At 48.2% G+C, this 20,941-nt stretch overlaps 1 protein-coding gene across 1 annotated transcript in view; it reads right to left on the bottom strand.

Annotated features, from left to right (window-relative positions):
- VWA8 (von Willebrand factor A domain containing 8) overlaps nt 1-20,941 on the bottom strand; it is a 3,012,337-nt gene that overhangs the window by 1,220,610 nt on the left and 1,770,786 nt on the right. Inside the window, exon 27 of the mRNA XM_069639376.1 lies at nt 7,175-7,283. Coding sequence (XP_069495477.1) covers nt 7,175-7,283 — 109 coding nt within the window. The remainder of the gene's footprint in view (nt 1-7,174; nt 7,284-20,941) is intronic.

Here is a 20,941-nt window from a genome sequence, read left to right as displayed (position 1 = left end):
ATCAACAAGTGTGTCAGTATTACGTTTCAATATAAATATGAGTAATACTATGGATATAACGAATATGATGGAGATTATTATTGGCCAAATGATTTAATTAACAGTAGTACCAATTTACAGACAACCACACACGCTACCTCACCCAACATTGTTGCTACTGATGACGATACACATGCCATATTGAATAGCAATGATACAACCTGGGCTGGAATGTTTCCAATACACTACAAAAGGGTGAAAAACAATAACCAGGGAGGGAGGAGGAGGAGGAAAAGGGGGGCGGGAGGGAAAAGATATGACATCTATCATGACCTGGGGTTAGACGAAATAGAAGATCCCCGCCACCCTGATCAATCAAATAAATGGTATTCCGACATGAGTGCCACGGCGAAGCAAGCAACAAATGAAAGCAGCTACGTCTGTTCACTCATTCCGCACGCATCAGGAACACCGAAAATGTTAGTACCGCAGGAAGTGCCCTTGTCGGAGGCCCAATGTTTAATTCATCTGGTTTTATGCAGAATAAAAAGCACATTCCAAGCACACACCGTCACATTGAAAAAACTGGAGAATGAGAAAACGTGCACAAGCAGACGCCAAGGAGTAATTTGCCTCAAAGAACCATTTCTTGTCATTAAGGGGACGCGATATGCAGAAAACAAGTGGCACGAAGAAACAATTGAATGCAAATCAGAAGCACTTCGAGGCCTATCAAATGACACTTTCCAATGGATAAAAGAGGTATGTGACCCCATCTGGTCGCAACATGTCACAAAGCTAACGTGGGTCACAGCGTTAGAAAAACCTATCAAAATACAAAAAGAAGTGCCACATAAACTGTGTTTCCCTGGGGAAGGAAAAGTGAACATGGGGGAGACAAGGAGATGTAATAAAACGGTAATCATACCCGACATGAAGAAAGGCACAGCAGCACTAATGGATATGTATTGGGTTTGCGGCAAACAAGCTTACCTGCACCTCCCCGCATCGTGGAGAGGAACTTGTGCTCTAGCCACCCTCCACACAGCCCTGATGGTAATACCAGAAAGCCACATCCAAGGGGCAGCAGAGCAATCAGCTGGCATATCGGCAGCAGGGCAATCGGCTGAACCATCGACAGCGCCCCAACTAATAAGAACAGAAGCTCCAGCATATGAACTATTGTCAGAATATGAACTAAAGAAAAGATTGACACGAAGTAAAAGATCCTCCAATTACATTTTATACGAATCATCAGAACTCCTTGCTGAGATCCCGCCGAAATACAAGCTCTTTTCATTAGCAGAGACATTTTTCGCCTCGCTTCTTGTCCCGGGACACAACGCCACATGGTTGCAGATAGTGCGCTGGGAGCTCATCCAACTGGCTAACGACACTGAAGAAGGGTTCAACGTGATAAAAATAGAGCTCCGCGCACTGCGCCTAATGACAATGCAAAACAGATATGTCCTAGATCTCCTCACGGCGATGGACGGTGGTGTTTGCCGAAAAATTGGGGGGGCGTGTTGCACATTCGTGCCAACTGAAGATGCTGATAACAGGACACTGTCACATGTGATAACAGCAGTACACAATTTAGGGGAAAGGATGAGAACAGAAGGAGGTGCAGAAGAAAGCACGTGGTTCGACAATTTGTTCAGTTGGATACCATCATGGGTAAATGTGGCAATGAAAATACTGGTCCCCATCATCGTCTTTGTGCTTCTGTTCTTCTGTGTGTGCCAACTGGGACTAAGGTGTTGTGAGAAAAGCATGCCAACCTCAGCTATGATGATGGTAACAATGGGCCGACCGACAACGGTAGCTACCATGATAGATGCACAAATGCAAACAGTGAAGTACACTACACCACAATACAGGATGACAGCAATTTACAGGCAATATGGGGATATAGTTGATAATTTGCATCATACAACAATAAAAGAACCAAGGGAGTTGAAATGGTACCAAGAAGTATGGGTGGATCTAGATGGGGATGGAGGTATTTACTTAATGTGTACACCAGATGAATACGCCAGAAGAGGAAATAGTTTAAGAAGCGTATGCAGAGCATGGATGCCCATAAAAGGCACCCCCGCATGGGACAAGGCTGCGGCAGAGGCTGACTACTACCGAAGGGAGAATGAAAAGAATAAAAAGTAGAAGTATTCGTTACTTTAGATGTAACGAAAGGGGGGAATGTGTGGGAGCGAGGGGCCAATGGGCCCCTCCCTACCATCACTTCTCAGTACAAAACTCGGACCAAGTGCCTCTAGTGATGGGTACGCCCCTCGCCCTTATTCAATGTTAACTTTGGGTTACATTTGCGTAGATGGGACCACCAAGCAGGACACAGGGCATCAATTTTTTGTACCCCCTTTCGACTCCATCTTAGTAACCAGGCCTCACTGCGATAGTACAAAATGCAGCTCTCCCTTTTGCCCGCCGCAGTAGCTCGGAGCACATGGCCCCCACCCTCGTCCCCACTCCAACTATTGAAAACTCTGCAGCTCCATTCTCACGCTGAAGCCAGAGCTGCTCGCAACAAATAATAAATGTAACACATCCCTTTTCCTCTGAGATCACTGTCCTGCATGTGAACCAACATGAGCCAAGCACATAGCTCCTCCATCTCCACAAAAGTGTCCTTGCCCTCTTATACTCGCCAGTTGAAACTTATTGCCATTCTAACCCTGTGTCCTTGCAAGGCATTCCTTTCATGTGCCAGACTGCCAACCATGCTATGAAGCCTACCCAACAGATCCCCAACTAACATTAGACCCCTGCTGCAGTATATCTTGCCCAATACTAACAAGTGCCACATACCTGAGATTCTTGTGAGACTAACCCTATAGTTCAATGATAGTATTATAGTGGTCAAGGCCCATAAACCTGTGACCTGTATAACCCAAATGTTGTAGATGATATAAACTCCTGAGTGATTTGTACAATGACATGATAGACTACTGAGGGTCTTTTGATCAACTATTATTTAGTGCATGCATTACTCAAAATGTATTTTCTTAGCTTAGCTTAGATAGTGACCACCGTGTTTCACAGCGACCTGACCTTCACCCATCCGGAGCACAGATGTCTGACGTCAATCCTCCCGCCAACCAAGCGACCAACCCGGAGGAAGAGATGATGCCCACACCTAAGACACCACCCCGGCTGACCAATCCATGTCCAACATAGCATCATATGTTAAAGATGTCAAAGTACTATATAAATGTGTTGTAACCTTGATGTGTTCAGAGCGCTCTCAGAGATCTAGATAAACCTTTCCTTGGACTCTCTCAGCCTTCTCTTTTGTGCCTTATTCCCTGTCCAGGGAGTGTCTGCATTATTAATTTCTTTTCACATAGAGTCGAGGAGGGCACAAACAATGCCCCCGTTCCTTGAAGACATTGTTTAGAATGTCTGTGTGCAATTCCCATTTGTGTTCTGAAGGGAGCTCGTGCTTCTACTCAGCACATCTGCCAAACAGTAGCAACGTGCTGTGACAGGAGGAATATGTTCTTCTGGAGAGACCAATTCTATATTTTCTGGACAGATTTAGATGTGTCCAGCCCTGTTTGTTGATGGAAAACATAGCTGATGTGCTGTCTGTGAGGATTAGTTGGTGTTGAAAGGCTTGTAACACTTTCCACACTGCTAGTAACTTCCGGATGTTGGTATGCCGTTTTGACAGAGTGTATCCCCATGCCATGGGCTGTTTGGTTGAGATAATGGGCTCCCCACCCTCAAAATGGTGGATTTGTTGTTAGAGAGGCTTCTACTGCGGGGGTGAGAAAGGGTTTCCCCGTTAGCAGGTTTTCCCTTGTCCACCAATGCAGTACTTCCTCTACATCCTTGCGAAATGACCACTAGATCGTCCCAGTGACAGTCTGCTTCAGACCATTGTTTTGTCAGCCACTCTTGTATTTGGTGCCTGCGCAAGCTTGCGTGTGGCACTAGAAAGATGCGGGAAGTCAGTTATCCAATGACTGACTTGACTTTCTCTCATTGATTGAAAAACCCAACTGAAACAGAAGGCTGATTGTGTCGTAGTGTGTGGTGACACCGTTGTGGTATTTCTCCTGTTATGAGCAAGACGTTGTTAGGGAGATTTTTCATTTTTATGCCAAATCTCCTCCACCTGTAAGATCCCCATCACTTTATGACGGACTCATGGATTTTCTTGTCTGTTCTCTTGAGTGAGTGGGGGCCCTGTTTCCCACTCACTCATTCTTTTGTTCTGACTATGGGGACCCTTGCTCATTATTTTTGTACTTTCTTTTATGGAGTCATGCTTTTCTCCATCGTTTCTAAGGCATCTGTAATTTACTTTTGCAGCACACAGCAGCTTTTTTGCAGTGTTGCTGGTAGCCATTTGGGTTGCCCTTTTTTTATTTTATTTTCCTTGCGAGAACAGATGTTCTCAAGGATAGGGGGATACTTTTTATCCTTCTTACCTTTTCTTTTGTGAGATCAGCCAACACCACCTTATGTGGAGTATGGTATGGTATGGTATTGTTTATTTGTAAAACGCCTATACACAAAGCACGTGTTTCAAAGGAGGGAGGGAACAAGGGGGAAAAAAACAGTCATTCAGAGCCCTTGAATTTCTGAACGATAAAAGTCTGCACGGGCAGAGTGGGTGCATGGAACAAGTGCATATAATACAATTAACGGTGCAGATAACAGCAAATAGGTCTGACGATGATTCTGCAGGTTTTCCAAGTGCATTAAGGCGCCACCAAGTAAGGAGGGGAGACAAGGGAAAAACAAACGATCTTCAAGGCATGGTGCATTCTGATAATGCAATTGCGCAGGCAGGTGCACGAGGGAGGGCAAGTGCAGGTTGTAGGGGGGAACCAAGTGCACCCAGTCAGTCATAAACTGGGGTAAGTGCTGAGAGATGTCACTCTCATAGGTCATTGACCAAGTGCAGTAGCGATGAGGCAAGTGCAAGGCCCGGAGGCAAGTGCAAGAGGACTGCCGAGGGTGCCAGGTACCTGTGAGACTCTGAGGTACACCAGGTGGCCAGTCAGCAGGCTGCACGAAAAAAGGAGGGAGAGAGGGATAGAGAGAAGTGAAAGGTTAACAGGCTAGAGGTAGAGAAGGAAGAGGAGAAGAGGAATGTCTTAAGGGGTTTCCGGAACGTAAGGAGATCAGGCTCAAGACATAGGGCCTCATTACGAATCAGGCGTTAAGGGGTTAACGGCGCGTAAACGGCGCCGACCCTTAACGCCTGATTCCGAGGTCCCTTTGCGCCATGGTGAGTTTAACTCCTGCTTTTTGCAGGCGTTAAAATCCATGGCGCTAAGGGACCATGGTGCTAATTACACCACCGTAATTTACGGTGGCGTAATTAGCGCCTTCCCCACTCCCATTATGCCCTATGGGGCAAAAATGGGAATGGGGAAGGGTAAAATGGGAAATGGGGATTTACCGCCCCACTCACCTTGGAATGGGGCGGTAAATCCGCCATCCACCATGGTGTAAGCGTAGTTTACACCATGGTGGTAAGGGTACGACCCAGGCGGTAACTTACCGCCTGGGTCGTAATGAGGCCCATAGTGCGGCAGGGAGGCTATTCCAGAGGGAGGCAGATGCAGAAAATAAAGATCTCCACCCAAATCTCTGCTTGGAGAACCGGCTCACTCGCAGAAGGTTGGCGGTAGATGAGCAGAGGGCTCGGGAAGGACAGTATTTAGGTAGGCAACATTGCAGATAGGTAGGTCCCAGGCCCAAGAAAGCCTTGTGGACAATGCAGAGGGTCTTGAACTTGATCCTTGCAGCCACGGGGTGACAGTGGAGGGATTTCAGCGCCGGAGAGATGCGGTCCCTGGGCTTGAGGCCGAGGATAAGTCTTGTGGTTCTGTTCTGGATGAGTTGCAGAGGGTGCAGAGCAGAGGCAGGGAGGTTGAGAAAGAGGCTGTTGCAGTAGTCCAGCCTTGAGAGTACCTCTGAGGAGGTGTAGCTGGTAGTTGGACTTTTTAGAGATGTACGAAATGTGAGTGGAGAAGGAGAGAGTGGAGTCGAGGATGGACCCAAGATTTTTTAACTCGCACCTGTGGGCGCCGGGCCAAGGGAGGCCGGGGGTTACACTGTATCCCTTTTCTCGCTGCTCCTGTAACATTTCTGTTACTATGAGAAGCATATCTGAATAGCTGGTAGCAGTGGACGTATTCTACCGACTGTTGTGTCATTTTTACTCGCAGGCTGAGCTCACAGCCTCGGTAATGCACAGGAGAGTCATCATTCACTCAACATGGTGACTGTTTCCTATTTTTTGCCATTTCTTGGTTGTTTGTCCTTTCTTGCTCTTTCTGCCATGCTAGGTGGGGGTCCTGGTTTGACTTTTGTCTTTGGCAGGAATCCTTTGAGAAGTCCGCCAAGGTGCCAGTTTGTGTGAGGACAGGAAGCAGGCGAGTATCCAGAAACTCTACTGGTCTTTGTCATCTAGCATGTCTGTCTGGAACCAGTTCCAACTGGGAGGCTGGCTTTCCTCAAAAGACAGAACAGCTCCCCAACCCCCCGCCCCCATGTTTGAATGTGGCATGAGCGTTCATAGGCTGGGTTCCTGGATAAAAGGCGAGGATCTTGAGGCCGATGGGTGAGTCGACCACTGGAATTGAAGATCTGAAGAAGAATACCAGAGACGCTTGTGGCACCTTCTAGCTACCAGAGAAGTCAGCTAGTGCGACCGCTGCTGTCCTGACCCAGTTTTCAAATCGACTCGGAAGCTCCAAAATTGAAGACTTTCTCCCTTGGGCTGTGAGCATAATCAGTCCTAAATATGCTGAAGCGACAGACTCAATAGTAAATTGGGATCTGCTGTTCATCATCTGAAGATTTGATATATTGTCACGTGTGTGTGTGTTATTGGCAAGGGAATCAAATACCTTAGCATAGCATGTTTGCAGCGCTCAAGAATATGTGTGCTATTAATGTCATGAATTAATCCAGAAGGGTTTCGATTGAAATTCCTTATTGAGAAACATTCTCATTAAAATTAATCTTAAAATGTTTCTTTCATGTCATGTGTTTAGATGAAGTTGCTTAGTGTTTACATTCAGTACTCAAAACAACTTTTCACATGAGACTAGTCTCACATGCAAGGGCAAAATGTGTTTCTAATATAATTCTGAATGAGGCACTAATAAAATCGTTCAAATTTTAGTGCAAAACAAGTTGGAAAAAAACTAACCTTTATTGTTAGCTGATGAGTTTCTGTCGGACACAAGAGTTTTCTGTGTGCCTTTCCGGACTGACTGATCATCCAGTGCCCCATGAATTTGACTTCCGGTAGGGGTAACCTGCTCGCAAAGAGTAATAAATCAGGCATTTAGTTGGTAATACTAAAGAATGCATTACAGATAACATTATACACATTATACACATTGCATTACACCCTAAATACATCATTGGGCCTCATTACAACCTGCCAGTCCGGGACCGTGCAAAATCCGTGATTAAAAACGTTTCCGTGTCCGCAAGGGTGCGGAAAAACCGTCCGATTACACGCTGTCGGTCGCGCACCACACGGACTCGGAAACGTTGTTACCGCCGTCACGGAATACCCCACGGAAATGGAAATAACGAAGCCACAGTGGCGCAAAACCCGTTTCCGCCTCCGCCGCCACGGACACGGAACCGGAAATACCATGATCGCCAAAACAGGAAACAGAGAGGCGGCCATCATATAAAAGCACAATCCATTGCCATCCAGAGCCAGCACAAGCACAATCCTGACTCTGAGAAGCCAAAAGGGACCACCAGCATGTCTGCCAGGATTCCTGCTCAAAGGCAGCGCAAACAGCGCTTCAGCGAGGCGGAGCTAACCGTCTTGGTGGAGCACATTGTGGACAATGCTGAGATGCTGTTCAGCGCCGACCAACGGCGTGCCACACAGCAGCGGAGGAAGGAGGTGTGGGCCGAAGCTGCACGCAAGTGCACCGCCGTGGGCGTGGCAGTGAGGAGCGTGAAGGACTGCCACAAGCGTTGGGACGACCTGAGGCTGAGGGTACGCAACCTCATTTCCACGCACCGCCAGCGCAGCAGTGGGACAGGCGGAGGACCCCCTTCCCCACTGAGGCTGCAAGCATGGGAGGAGCGTTGCAGCAGCGTCCTCCACCTAGAGGGAATCCATGGGATTGGGCAGGCTGAGGCAGGAGTGAGCCCACCTGCAGATGCCGGTAAGTGCCCAAACATGAATGCCTCATTGTAAATATGCAGTTGTGAGTACTGGGCCAAAGGACCCATTAACAATCCCCCCCCAAGGCAGTGCATGTGTGGGCCAAAGGACCCATTAACAATCCCCCCCCCCCCAGGCAGTGCATGTGTGGGCCAAAGGACCCATTAACAATCCCCCCCCCCAGGCAGTGCATGTGTGTGGGCCAAAGGACCCATTAACAATCCCCCCCCCCAGGCAGTGCATGTGTGGGCCAAAGGACCCATTAACAATCCCCCCCCCCCCAGGCAGTGCATGTGTGGGCCAAAGGACCCATTAACAATCCCCCCCCCCCCAGGCAGTGCATGTGTGGGCCAAAGGACCCATTATGATCCGTATGGCAACCAATATCACTGAATGCAGACACCAGCAATCAGATGCATGTGACTAACACTATTCAATGTACAATCTTAATGACGCATGTGATGCACCCATCTGCCACCACAACAACACTAATTGCATGCCCTTTGTGTCCCCACAGCCGTTTCAAGTGACAGTGATACTGCACAACAGGCCAGTCAATCAGCATCGGCAAGTACACTAGCCACCGCCACCACACAGGAGGATGCTGCCGGCAGTTCTGCACCTCTGGCCACATTACCAGCCACTACAGATGTGCGGCACACCACCACCACCACCAACATCCCCACCGTCTCCACACTGGCTGAGTCCAGACAGGTGCCACGGGAACCTATCATGGCCACCCAACACAACACCGAAGGCAGCAGCACTGCAGAGGGGGCGGCCTGCAGTGATAACAGTGCCCCGCAAGAGCACTCGGAAACGGGGCCACAGGGGGAGATGCCCACATTGGAAGACCTGGGCTCCTTCCATGAGCTGGGGTTCAGCCCCACTTCACTGGGGAGTCCCATGAGGTCGCCCACCCCATCCATGGCCGAACTGAATGCCCGCATGCAGCGGATGGAGGACCAGCAGGCTACCCTCACCCAGCTGGTGGAGAGGCAGCTAGAGGAATCCAGGCTGCAGAGGGAGAGCTACAGCGCCTCAGTGCGTCGCCTGTCGAGGTCCATTGGACGCTTTGCGAGCACCATAGTGACCCTTGCACGCCATGTGCGGGAAGGCAATGACCACACCTCCAGGCTTGTGGAGGCCATGTTGGTTGGCCAACAGGCAAATCTGGCACGGATGCCCTCAATCCCTGATTCTGGCCAATCAAACACTACCACCCCATCCAGCTCCACTACTGCCAGTCCGAGGAGGCGCTCGAGTAGGCTAACGGGTCCCTTGGGCAAGGTTGCACAGAAGCGCACACGGAAGTGATGGCATGTGTGTGGGGCAGTGCAGGACACATGTGGACTACAAGGGTGTGAGAGGGGTGGGCACGTTTGGGTGGTGGGGTAGGTAGTTTTGGGGGTTTGGACAATGGGCTCTGGGTGGGGGTGGGCACGTTTGGGTGGTGGGGTAGGTAGTTTTGGGGGTTTGGACAATGGGCTCTGGGTGGGGGTGGGCACGTTTGGGTGGTGGGGTAGGTAGTTTTGGGGGTTTGGACAATGGGCTCTGGGTGGGGGTGGGCACGTTTGGGTGGTGGGGTAGGTAGTTTTGGGGGTTTGGACAATGGGCTCTGGGTGGGGGTGGGCACGTTTGGGTGGTGGGGTAGGTAGTTTTGGGGGTTTGGACAATGGGCTCTGGGTGGGGGTGGGCACGTTTGGGTGGTGGGTGGCCCCGGGTGTACAGCTTCCCTAACCAATGCACCTTCTTCCCTGTTGTTATTACATCAATACATCACCATTTCAAATCAAGACATACATGTGTGGACATTGATCATTTATTTTGCAGTGCAACTATTAATTCATTGTCGTCACCATGTTTGTGCATTACTGTGAATGTGCTGTGACTCAAAAGTAAATGCGAATCAGGGCATCCCGTGCTCTCTGGCCATCATGTGCACCCCCAGGGGGAGGCGGTGCCATCCCATCCCCATCCCCATCTCCATCCCCATCCCCATCTTCCTCATCTGCGTCTGGTGGCATTGGGATGTTCCTGTGCAGGCATATATTGTGCAGCATGGCACATACCAGCGTGATTTTGCCCGTCTTCACTGGGCTGTACAGCAGTGATCCGCCAGATCTGCTCAGACAGCGGAAACGGGCCTTCAGCAGTCCAAATGTCCTCTCAATCATTCCACGTGTGCGGATATGTGCCCTATTGTATGCCTCTTCATGCCTGTTCCTTGGTCTCCGTACAGGTGTCATCATCCATGGCGTGAGTGCATATCCCGCATCACCTACATGGGATGTAGATGGGGGAACATGTCAGTGTTTGTGGCATCATGTCCTCATCTGCTGCTGTGCATTCTTGTATCATCATTCATTCATGCATATGTACCATGCAGTGTCTGGTGGTATGTTTTGGCCATCACGAGGAATGTCGCTGACTGCATATGGGCCTACACATTAACTTGCATGTTTGCTGTGCCCTGCGGGTGACATTTGATTGTGTGCATGTCATGGTGCAGTGCTGTCCACACATGGCAGAGTGACTCCACTGTACGGAAGTAGTAAATACACGTCGTATCATTTACACGCCTCTCGTGCTTTTTGGGGCAGTGTTTCAATTGAGGGTGGGTGTCTGCAGTGGCACAGGGTTCATGGGACAGTGACGGGATTGGCTGTGGCAGCGTGTGCACGGGCACATTGTGGTGCCCTGTCATGTCTCCCTTCATGATGTTTGGCATCCGCTGTGTATTTGGTAGATGGAAGGGGGGGGATGCATGTGCGGTCACAGCGGCACACTCACAATGCTCATTGGCCTGGACACACACAAACCACTCCGACAGGGTTGTAGCATCGTCAGCTGTACTCACCCAATAGCCATGTGCTTTGTCCGGCATAGCGTTCCATGTACCGTGGCAACGTGGAATTCCGCAGTACCATTGAGTCATGTGATGAGCCTGGGAAACGTGCACAGCAGTGTGTAATCAGTTGCATGGCATCACAAACCATCTGGACATTCAAAGAGTGATACTGTTTCCTATTGCGGAACACCGCCTCAATTGCATGTGGTACTGTCAGCTCGACGTGGGTGCAGTCAACTGCGCCTATGCAATTTGGCATGCCTGCTATGGCATGGAAGGCCAACTTGGTGGCAATGACCTCGGGGAGGGTGCGGGGTAGGGCTATGTGTTCCGACACATGGCGCAACAGGGCATCCAGTACCTGTACCAGGATTTTTGAGAAACACGGTTGTGATATGCCGTGCAGCTCACCAACCGTGTGTTGATAGGTGCCAGTGCCAAGGAAATGCAGAACTGAGACAACCTTCAAGAGGGGGGGGGGGTGGCGGTGGGGGTGTCAATTAGGCTGCTGATGTTGTCCTCAATCATGGCGATGATGTGCAGGATTGTTGCACGGTCCAGCCGGTATAGGGTGTGGATCTGTCCTGGGGTGAGGTTCCAGGGTGAGGCCCTGATGCGTGGTATTGGTGGCTGGCGGCGGGGTCGGGCTGGCTGGGCAATGGGGTTTGCCATAGCTGCAGGGTTGGCTGGTTGCCGCCTGCGCCTCCTCCGCCTACGCCTCCTCCTCTGCGCCATTACTGCCACCATGTGCAGTACTGCCTGTTGGTTGAGTAGGCCCAGTCCCAGTGCTACTAGCCCTGCTGCCTGCATGGTTCTGTGTTGTGTTGGGCTGGGTGTGGCCCTTCTGTAGGCTCCCAGTGGCCTGCTAGGTCCAGCTGGGCTGATTTGGTGCACCTGTGCCCTGATTCAGTTCAGCAGGCAGTGTATAACGCCATGTTCGCGGTGGCGGCGGTTCCGCCACCGTGATCACGGTATTTCCGCCATTTTTTTCCCGGTATTTCCGTGTCCGCGCTAGTTGTGATGCTCACGGTGTTTCGTGTTGCCGGTAACGGAGGGGTTTCCGTGCAGGCGGAATTAAGGAGAACCCTATTTCCGCGGTGGCGGTTTAGGGTGGTGCTATTACCGGGGCCGCGGGTCATGATTGCGCGGACATGGAAACGGTGCCGGTATGGTTTTACCGGCAGTGTTAATTCCGGACCGGAGTACTTGTAATGAGGCCCATTGTGTTATAACTACAATCTCTTACACTCTCTTATTTCTCCTGATAAGGCCTCTGGGGTTGGGAGCATGGATATGAATTCAGATGGATTGTTACCAGCTCTCCTCTATGGCGATAATTATGCCCTTTGGGTTCCGAGCCATTAAAAGTACTTGTGTTCATATTTTCCTTATATTTGTAATACTATATTTTAATGTTTTTACTAAACAAATTGTGTTATACTGTATGCTTTTTATGGTTTGTATTGCACTTTCCTGTCACTTAAGACTCAATGAGTCGAAAGTGTAAATAAAATGTAATCTAATCTCTTTCTTCTCTCTTGCTCTCCCTGCGAGCAGACTAAGGTCTGTCCTCCCCAGGCTCGGTCACTATACGCCAGAGACAAGGATCGGCACTGTCAAACTTCTACGGTGGTGATTCGGCGCAGTACAATCATATGTTAACATAAAATGAGCTTATGTCCGACAAGTGATTTATATTAAACCAAAAATGTGTCTGCCACTCTTAAAATAGAAAAAGAAAATTGTATTGCACACTACTACATAATCATTCATGAGAAGAAGTAATAAGCTCAATGTAGCAATCTTTATGTGATGAATTTCAATGAACAAAAACTTCATAAGCATTTAAAATGTTTTCAAATAGATGTTACATTTCATTTTTCAAACCAAGAAAAGTTACACAAGCTTACTTGATTCCAGTCTTACTGGTTATCCTTTGTGTTACAAAACAATAAAATATATAGACATGTCTGTTTAAAAATACTTAGGGCCACATTAGGAGGACTCCATTACCTTCCTCTTTCCCTTCGGTCTCTCATACTCCACCTAAGTCTTGCCTCCACCCTTTGATGTTACTACACTAACACATCCTCTCCCACACTACTACCTCCACCCTCCAACCACTACTCATCCCGCATTTCTATTTTTCTATCAGGAACACTGTGGTGGCTCCCTACTACTGGCACCCATCATTACTTTTAAGAGTATTACATACACTATTTAAAAAGGTATAATTTGGGAAGTGTGGCTCTACATGCCTTCATTCAAGTGATGCATTTGAGCCAGACATGGCTCAAAAGGAGACCAGAGGAAAAGCGATAATCTGAAATTTGGAGGCAGTGAGAAGATAGTGCTAGCCTGGGCTCAAGATGGCGGCAGTCCTTTCAGCAAGTCCAGTGCCTTGAAGAGGTTTTGGGCAGGTGTGGTCCCTGCAGCAAAGGAAGCTCCAGACAGGTGCCGGTAAAGGAGAGAACACTGCTGTTCCAGCAGACACAGTAAAAGACAATAACATAGTGCAGGGTCAAGAGAACAAGCGGAAGTCCAAAAGGAAAGTTTAGCACCATCAGGATCTTTAACCGAATAATCGGGAGGACCACTGATTGGGGCTAGTGGAAGCCATTTAGAAACAAAGAATGTTTGCTCAAAGATGTCAGGATGGGTTAACTCAAAGTGTCTCAAGGGACTAACTATGGGAATATAGGTATTCCATAGGTTTCCCTAAATCAGAAAATAGGAATGAATACATGATATCGTAACATATGTGAAAATTAAGTTTAGTAAAAAACGGATTATGGCTAAATACCATTATATATATATATGCCTTTGATTCTGCTATCCAGTTGAATGGTTATGTTTTGTGTGCAGTTCCACACATCCTATTGCATCTTATTGTATAAAGTACATTTCTATCATCTCTAAGAGGCACACATTTGTATTTGTATTTAAATGATGTACACATGCACATCAGAGTGCAGGTGCTGTCAGTGCTAGGAATCCCACTTAAGAGTTCATACATTGCGATCACCATTTAGAGACACCACAGGCCATTTTTTATTGGACAACTTAATTTGCATAAAGCAGTGAAAAATAGAAAATAGTGTGTCACTTAGATATCATCTGTGTTTGTCCTTTCTTTTGTTCATCTATTGTTTCTCATTGTCTTTGTTATTTTTGACATACGATTACTTTGTAATACAACTTCCTGTTCACCTACGTACAAATAATCTATAGCAGTGAAAATACTACATTCTTGGGAGGCCATCATACAAGATTCTGCCTCCCCGGCCGTTCTCTCTATTTGTTTGCCCCCACTCAACAAAACACTAAACATTTCCACCAATTCCCGACAATAGACAATGTCCTCCCACCTTCTTCACATGGCTCTCTTTAAAACAGTGATCTGTGAAGAAGTCATGGATCAGAGACTGGCAACTGGGGTGTAAGAGCCATGGGGGCCATGGCTAGGTGCCTGCTTCACAATTCCAACCCAGAGGTTATGGAGAATCCCCTGGGGGCTCTCCCTTATTTCCACCAGTCTTAAATCTCAGACTATCCACCACAGCCATGCCATCAAGATAGGGAACTTAAGCCAGAACATCACATTGGAAAACCTTCACACATCCCTCTTTAGCAACAGGGTTTACACAAACACAACTTGTATTTTCCTTTACAAACTCAATGTATGCACAAACTCAAAATTCTACAGGTAAAGGGAAGCAAAGAATGCCCTAGAAGCTCACATTTACTCATGCTTAAACCCTTTACCTGCTGAAAAGGAAGTAAAACGGGGAGAGATGTAGACCCCCTTTATCGCCTAGCAAATCACTACGGGGAACCATCTGAATGCCCCAGCTTATGAGGAAGTAGACACTTGTGTCAGGCAATATAAAGGAAGTTCCATTTCCTCGGTTTGTTATAGGGAAAGCTGGAATGCAGACATAGATTGCAGAGCTTTCCACAGGAAGGTCCAGAAGAGCTTAGAGGAGAACTATCATTGAGAGACTATACAGACCGGGGCACCACACGCCACAAAGGATGACAAGGGACCTCTATCCCATCCCATCCTCTCCCCATCCCCTGCAAAGTAAGTTGAGCAATGGAGCGGTTGGAGCTGAAGGAGAGGGCCATTAAAGAGGAGGGGAAAGGAGGACTTGTGTGGGAGAGAGAAGAGCTAAAGAACGATACACAGGAAGGTGGATGAGAGAAGAAGACTAGTGAGGAAGAGGTTGGCATTAGATGAGGAAGAGAACAGAGAGACAGCCAGGGAAGAGAAGCAGACCTGTGAGGGGGAGGAAGGAGGAGAGGATGTGAAACATGAGAGAAGTGGACAGAGGCATGAAGAAGACATCAGAAGAAGGCAGAAGCTGGAGGAGGGCCAGCAAGGAGGAGGACAGCGAAGTCCAAAGTAGACAGCCAGTCCTGGCCAAGGCAAGAGAGCCAAAGGCTAATAGGAGTGCTGAGAGGCAAGAGCTAGACCAGTGAGGACTGAATAGTGGTGCAGCCTGGGTAAAGTGTTAGAGAAGTGGCAAGCCTTCTTGACCTAGGCCCAGAGATTAGTAGGGTAAAAGTCTAAATACCAAGAGAAAGCAAGCAAGAGAGGAAAAGAAAGAATGATAGAGGCTTCCTGGGGGCCATATTCCAGACTCTGGTGGCACTGGCAAACTTACCAAGGAAGCTAGCACATGCTCATTGAGAACCCAAAACAGAAGAGCTTGGTGTAGAATCCAAGCAGAGTGCTCATTGAGTAGCCAGTACCTGTTTGGGCTCTTGATCATTCAGAGACAGTGACTACTCAGAACTCAGCACACTGCCCTTGACTGGGGGTGCAACAACAATGACTGAAGACTCAAAATCCACCTCGGACAGACAGGAAGAAACCAACTGTCATCTGGAAGCCAAGCAACAGGTTTGGACTGAGGCGTAAAATTGTCTTGAGCATCAATCCAAAAGCTGGCCCACAGTTGCCAATGGCAATTAATTCCTTTTGTGACAGACTGTTTGAATAGTACCCAAGGGTGAGTTTTTTGATAAAATGTGATGCAAATTGTGCATTTTAAAGATATTTATTCAGCAACACTGGTCAAAACTACTAGCCGCATAGTGAAGTAACTCATCAAACTGGCCCACTTTGACCAAATAAACTGGCCCACACAAGCATTTTGCATTTTTGGGTCAGGCATTGCCCTATATGCCAGTCCGAGCTTGCAAGCAACCACCATCCAGGAGTGCCACTATTCACCAGCGACCTTTATCAAAGGGTCCTGGGCATTGGGGACCCCACAAGAACTGTGATTAACTGTGTGAAACATTCGGAAACTGTGAGTAACTTTTTGCGAGCCACATTGTAATTGTGAATGACTGTGCATGAAGCATTCAGAGCTACACAACCCTGATTATGAAAGACTAGTGAACTTGGACTCTGTATCATTGTTTTACTTTAGACCAGGATTTGAATACCCAACTCACTGAAATGCTATTTCCTCAGACCTTGGACAATGATACAGAGATATATCTTAGCCATGGTTGCACCCTTGATCCAACCCCCATGTTCTGAACTGAATAAAGCCTTTTTGTTACAACCTATTTGGGTATCAAGTCGTCTGTTGATCTCATGGCCTGCGACAGGCCCCTCTCCAAATTCCTGTTCCTTAGAATCCTATCTACTAATTGCCCAGCTACCAGCAACCTGCCTAACTCTGTCTCAATCTATGTCCCGCCTTACATCCTGCAATCCTGAGTTCAATCTGTCAGTTCTCCGTAGCGCATAGGCTGCCTCCAGCTTTAGCTCCTTAACCCTTTCAGATGCCCACCAAACATTCTACCACAATATTAAAAACATAGCAACTGTACAGGCACTCATAAAGATGAGTGCTCCCAAAACGTATCTCCTATTAAGGAAGGGGGCACCTAAGACATGTTGTGGTATTAGTCTTCCACCCTAAACTAGGCACTGCATGATATTTGAGCACAAATAACTGTACATGATGAAGAACAAATTGCTTACCTCTTGTTAATGTTATTTCCGAGGGATGTTCTTCCCATGGATTCCCCTTTTATGATAATTATATGCCACCACAGCTGCTCTTTGGAAACTTTTCCACCATCATTGGGCACATTGTGGCTCTGTGTCGGTTTTGCCCAATGCCCCTACGCACCACGTGCCGGACATGACATTGGGCCAGTAAACATTGAGTGACTGCGCCCCATGAGCTTAGTTCCACCCCCTTTCCCTAGCACTCAGATGCTGAGGGATCAGGGAACCAAGGTAATGCTAGCTATCTGCCAAGTGTGGCAGCTTGGGGAGGGGGTGCTAGGGAATCCGCGGGAGGACCATCCATCAGACGGAACATTACTGAGAGGTAAGTAATGTGTTCTTATAATGGTTTCATGCCTCAAACAAATTCCTCATCTATTATTGACTCCCATAGGAGTATGTTAATTAGGACGAGGGAAGAGATTAGAGGACTCCACCTAAACTTGAAAACTGTTGAGGACTGCTCTGCAGAGGTGGGTGTCCTTCCCAGAAAGCAATCCAAGCAGTAATGTTTTCCAAAAGTGTTTAGAGAAGCCCATGTAGCCCATGGCAAACGTCTAAGACAGGGACCCCCCTTGTAGGGCAGAGGTGTCAGCCAGATCTCTGGCAGAATAGGCCCTGAGAACTTCAGTCACATCTTTCCCAGCCAGATCATAGTTTTCGGAGATGCAGAGAAGATCCACCTTGACAGGGTCTGTTTGATCACAGCATTGCCAGCATGGCTACCAACATAACCCACAAAGATCTGGTCAACTTTCCTGACATCACTCGTCCGAAAACACATAGTACCCGACAGCCTGCAATGGGTCCAGATGGTGGAATCGCTCCTCTGCTTTCGAAGGATGGGGCAGAGGAAAAAATACTGGCAGATGGATCTTCTGAGAGATGAAAATCAGAGACCACCATTGGAAGGAAGGAGGGTCTCGCTGTCAATGTCACCTTCTCTTTGGAGAAAATCAAAGAGGGAGGTTTAATGAACAATGTCTGGAGCTAACTCACCCACTCTGGGGAAGTGATGGCAACCAGGAAAACCCTCTTAAGTGCAAGCAATCTAAGAGAACATGAATGCAGGAGCTCAAACAGAGCATCCATAAGAAATGTCAACACTAAATTCAAATCCCACCCTGGAACCACAAACTTGCATGGTGGAAACTGATTGCATAATCCCTGCAAAGATTACATAACAGTGGGAATTGTGAAGAACAAGCCTTGGTCAGGGGTCCTCTTAAAGACTCAGATAGCAGCCAGATACCCAGTCACAGTGTTTATCAGCAGGCCAGTCTGGAACGAAGACAGCAAGAAATCCAGAACACAGGAAATGGGACAGGATAAAGGGTCCAGATCCCTCTCCCGACACCAAGCCGAGAATTTACATCTGCAGGCATAAATAGACTTAGAATCAGGACAGCGAGCTAAGAGGAGCAAGTCCTACACCCTGTACCTCAGTTGCCAAGCATGAATGATTAGGCTGTTGAGGTTTGGATGGAGGAAATGCACCTCCGAATGGGAGACCAGATCCACTCTCCTCACAAGGCACCAAGGAGACATGCCCAGCAACTTCGGTTACCACGTTGTCCAAGCTCAGTCCAGAGCGAACAAGATCAACGTGGACCCGAACAGGTGCAGTCTCCTGGGAACCAGCAGGATGACAGGTATCAGCGGGAATGCATACTGGAGGTCTAATGCCCATATGACCGTCAATGTGTACCCCAGAGCGCCTTGCCAAATAAATTCCCAAGAGCAGAACAGCTTGCACTTCCTATTAATACTCAAAAGAAAGACGTCCACCTGAGGAGTTCCCCAGTGGGAAATAAAATCTCCTGCCGAGCTTCCTGGGATAGCTCCCACTCATGGAAGGCCAAAGTGTCTCTGATCAGGTCATCCACTGTGACATTCTGTTTTCCAGTCAAGCAGCCGTCAGAGATACGTCATTCTCCAGAGCTACAGGCACATTGCTTCTCTGCATAGCAGCAAGGACCCCACACCACCTGGTTTATTGAGGTATTACATGGCAACAGTGTTTTCCGTCATGACTTATACAGCTTTGCCCTGCACAGACAGGAAGAAAGCAATGAGGGTTACCCTGATTGCTCATAATTCCAGCAAGATGATGTGTTCCCGGAGATTCTCAGGGAGACCACTGGCCTCTCACAGTCAGACCCGACAGGCGAGTGCCTCAACCTCTCAATGTCACATCAGTGACCACCTGTTACTTGGGGCCAGGGTTGCAAAAACAATGCACCCTTTAATAAATTGTATCTCATGGACCCCCAAGGAAGGTCTTGAGAAAAGTGACTTGATACCTGAAGACGATCTGACATGGTTCCCTCAAACTGAGACCACTGGCAACGGAGTAGCCACTGACGTAACCTCATGCACACCCAGGCCTCTGGGATGACCACAATGTAGGAGGCCATGAGACCCAGCAAGCGCAAGAAGGTATAGTGTGGTCCCTGGTATTGGAAGACATGTACTATTCGAAAAACGGTTGCCACTCTGTATCAGGCGGAAAGGCTCTGCTCGGGTGCGTGTTCAAGACCACCATGATAAACCGGAGGGTTTGTGATGGCGAAACCAGAGACTTTTTTAAATTCAGGCGAAAGCCCAAGCTATGTAATATTCCGTGTGGAACAAAAGTGCCAACACCTGATCTGGGGAGCAAGCTCTGATGAGTCTGTAGTTCAATTAGGGAAAGACATGCATGTTGTCTATCCTGAGACACGCTGCCACAATTGCCAGCAACCTTGTGAAAATCCCGAGTGCCAAAGGCAAGACTCTGAACTGGTAATGAGGTTGGCTGCTCTTGACAAACTCCAAGTACTTGTGTTTCACATGAATGGACACATGGAAGAAGGCATCCTGAAGTTCAAGGATCTGGGCTTGAGTTACAATCATTAATGTATCTTTGCATAGGTACCGATTAAGCAGCCACAGATACGGTTTGGGACGGAAGTCTGCATCCTTCTTTGGAACCCGAAAGTAAATTGAGTACCATAGTTTGCCTCATTACAGGAGGATGGGATCCAGAGGTAAAATGGTGTCCGTCCACCCATGTCAGGCTTCCCCAGGGGAGGGAACAATCTTGCTGTTACACCAGAGGCAGAGGCGCTCAGAGAGGTGCCTTCAGCCACAGTCCCTTCAGCTGCCCCAAGTGCAAAACCATTGTGAGAGGGCTTCTTCCATAAGTCCCCAGTGGGAGGGTTCATTTCTCAGTTCACTCAAAATGGTCCCACAAGCGTGCGATGCGTGTGCCTTCCAGGATGTTCAGAGTTACTGTCTCACTCTCATTCAAAGTCCTTCAGACCATCCTCCATCCAACACCAATTTGTTGTTGAACTATGGATAACATATTCCTTCCACTGTTGAATTTTTCCGAATAGCAGCTGCTGAGGGGATGATCTATCAAGATCAAGCTGAGGAATCTGTGGGAGAATGCAATTCATTGAAGCAAATGGCATTGTTTTTTGTCAGCATGGCGAGAGGGCACATTAATTGTACTTGCGAGCACATCCCATATTCACAAAGAGATGCCCTCACAAACATAAGGCCTCTGTGCCACAGGAGTTCTGAACAGGCACAGGGGAATGCATGCATAAATCAGTGTGAGAAACCTGATGGTGCCTCACCCGCAAGTCCCTGGCGATATGTCATTCAGGTGGCCAGGACATGACAATTGCTTTTGGATCCAGTTCCTGGGGGTGGACCAGTGCAGGTGGATCACCTGGACGATGGACCTTCGGGAAGTGGAAATGGGACACCGGATGGTAAGATGCGGTATCCTCTTCCCTGTAACATCTTTTCACCATCCTACCAGGTAGGATACCTAGGAACTCAGCCCTCCCCCTTTCCAGACACAAACACTTTCTCACGGACAGCTCACTGTGAGCGACAACGG

This window comes from Ambystoma mexicanum, chromosome 7q (assembly GCF_040938575.1).
Source record: "Ambystoma mexicanum isolate Mex_15411 chromosome 7q, UKY_AmexF1_1, whole genome shotgun sequence".
Taxonomy (NCBI): Eukaryota; Metazoa; Chordata; class Amphibia; order Caudata; family Ambystomatidae; genus Ambystoma; species Ambystoma mexicanum.
Note: the sequence above shows the minus strand (reverse complement) of the source record. Positions and strands in the feature narration are given on the sequence as shown.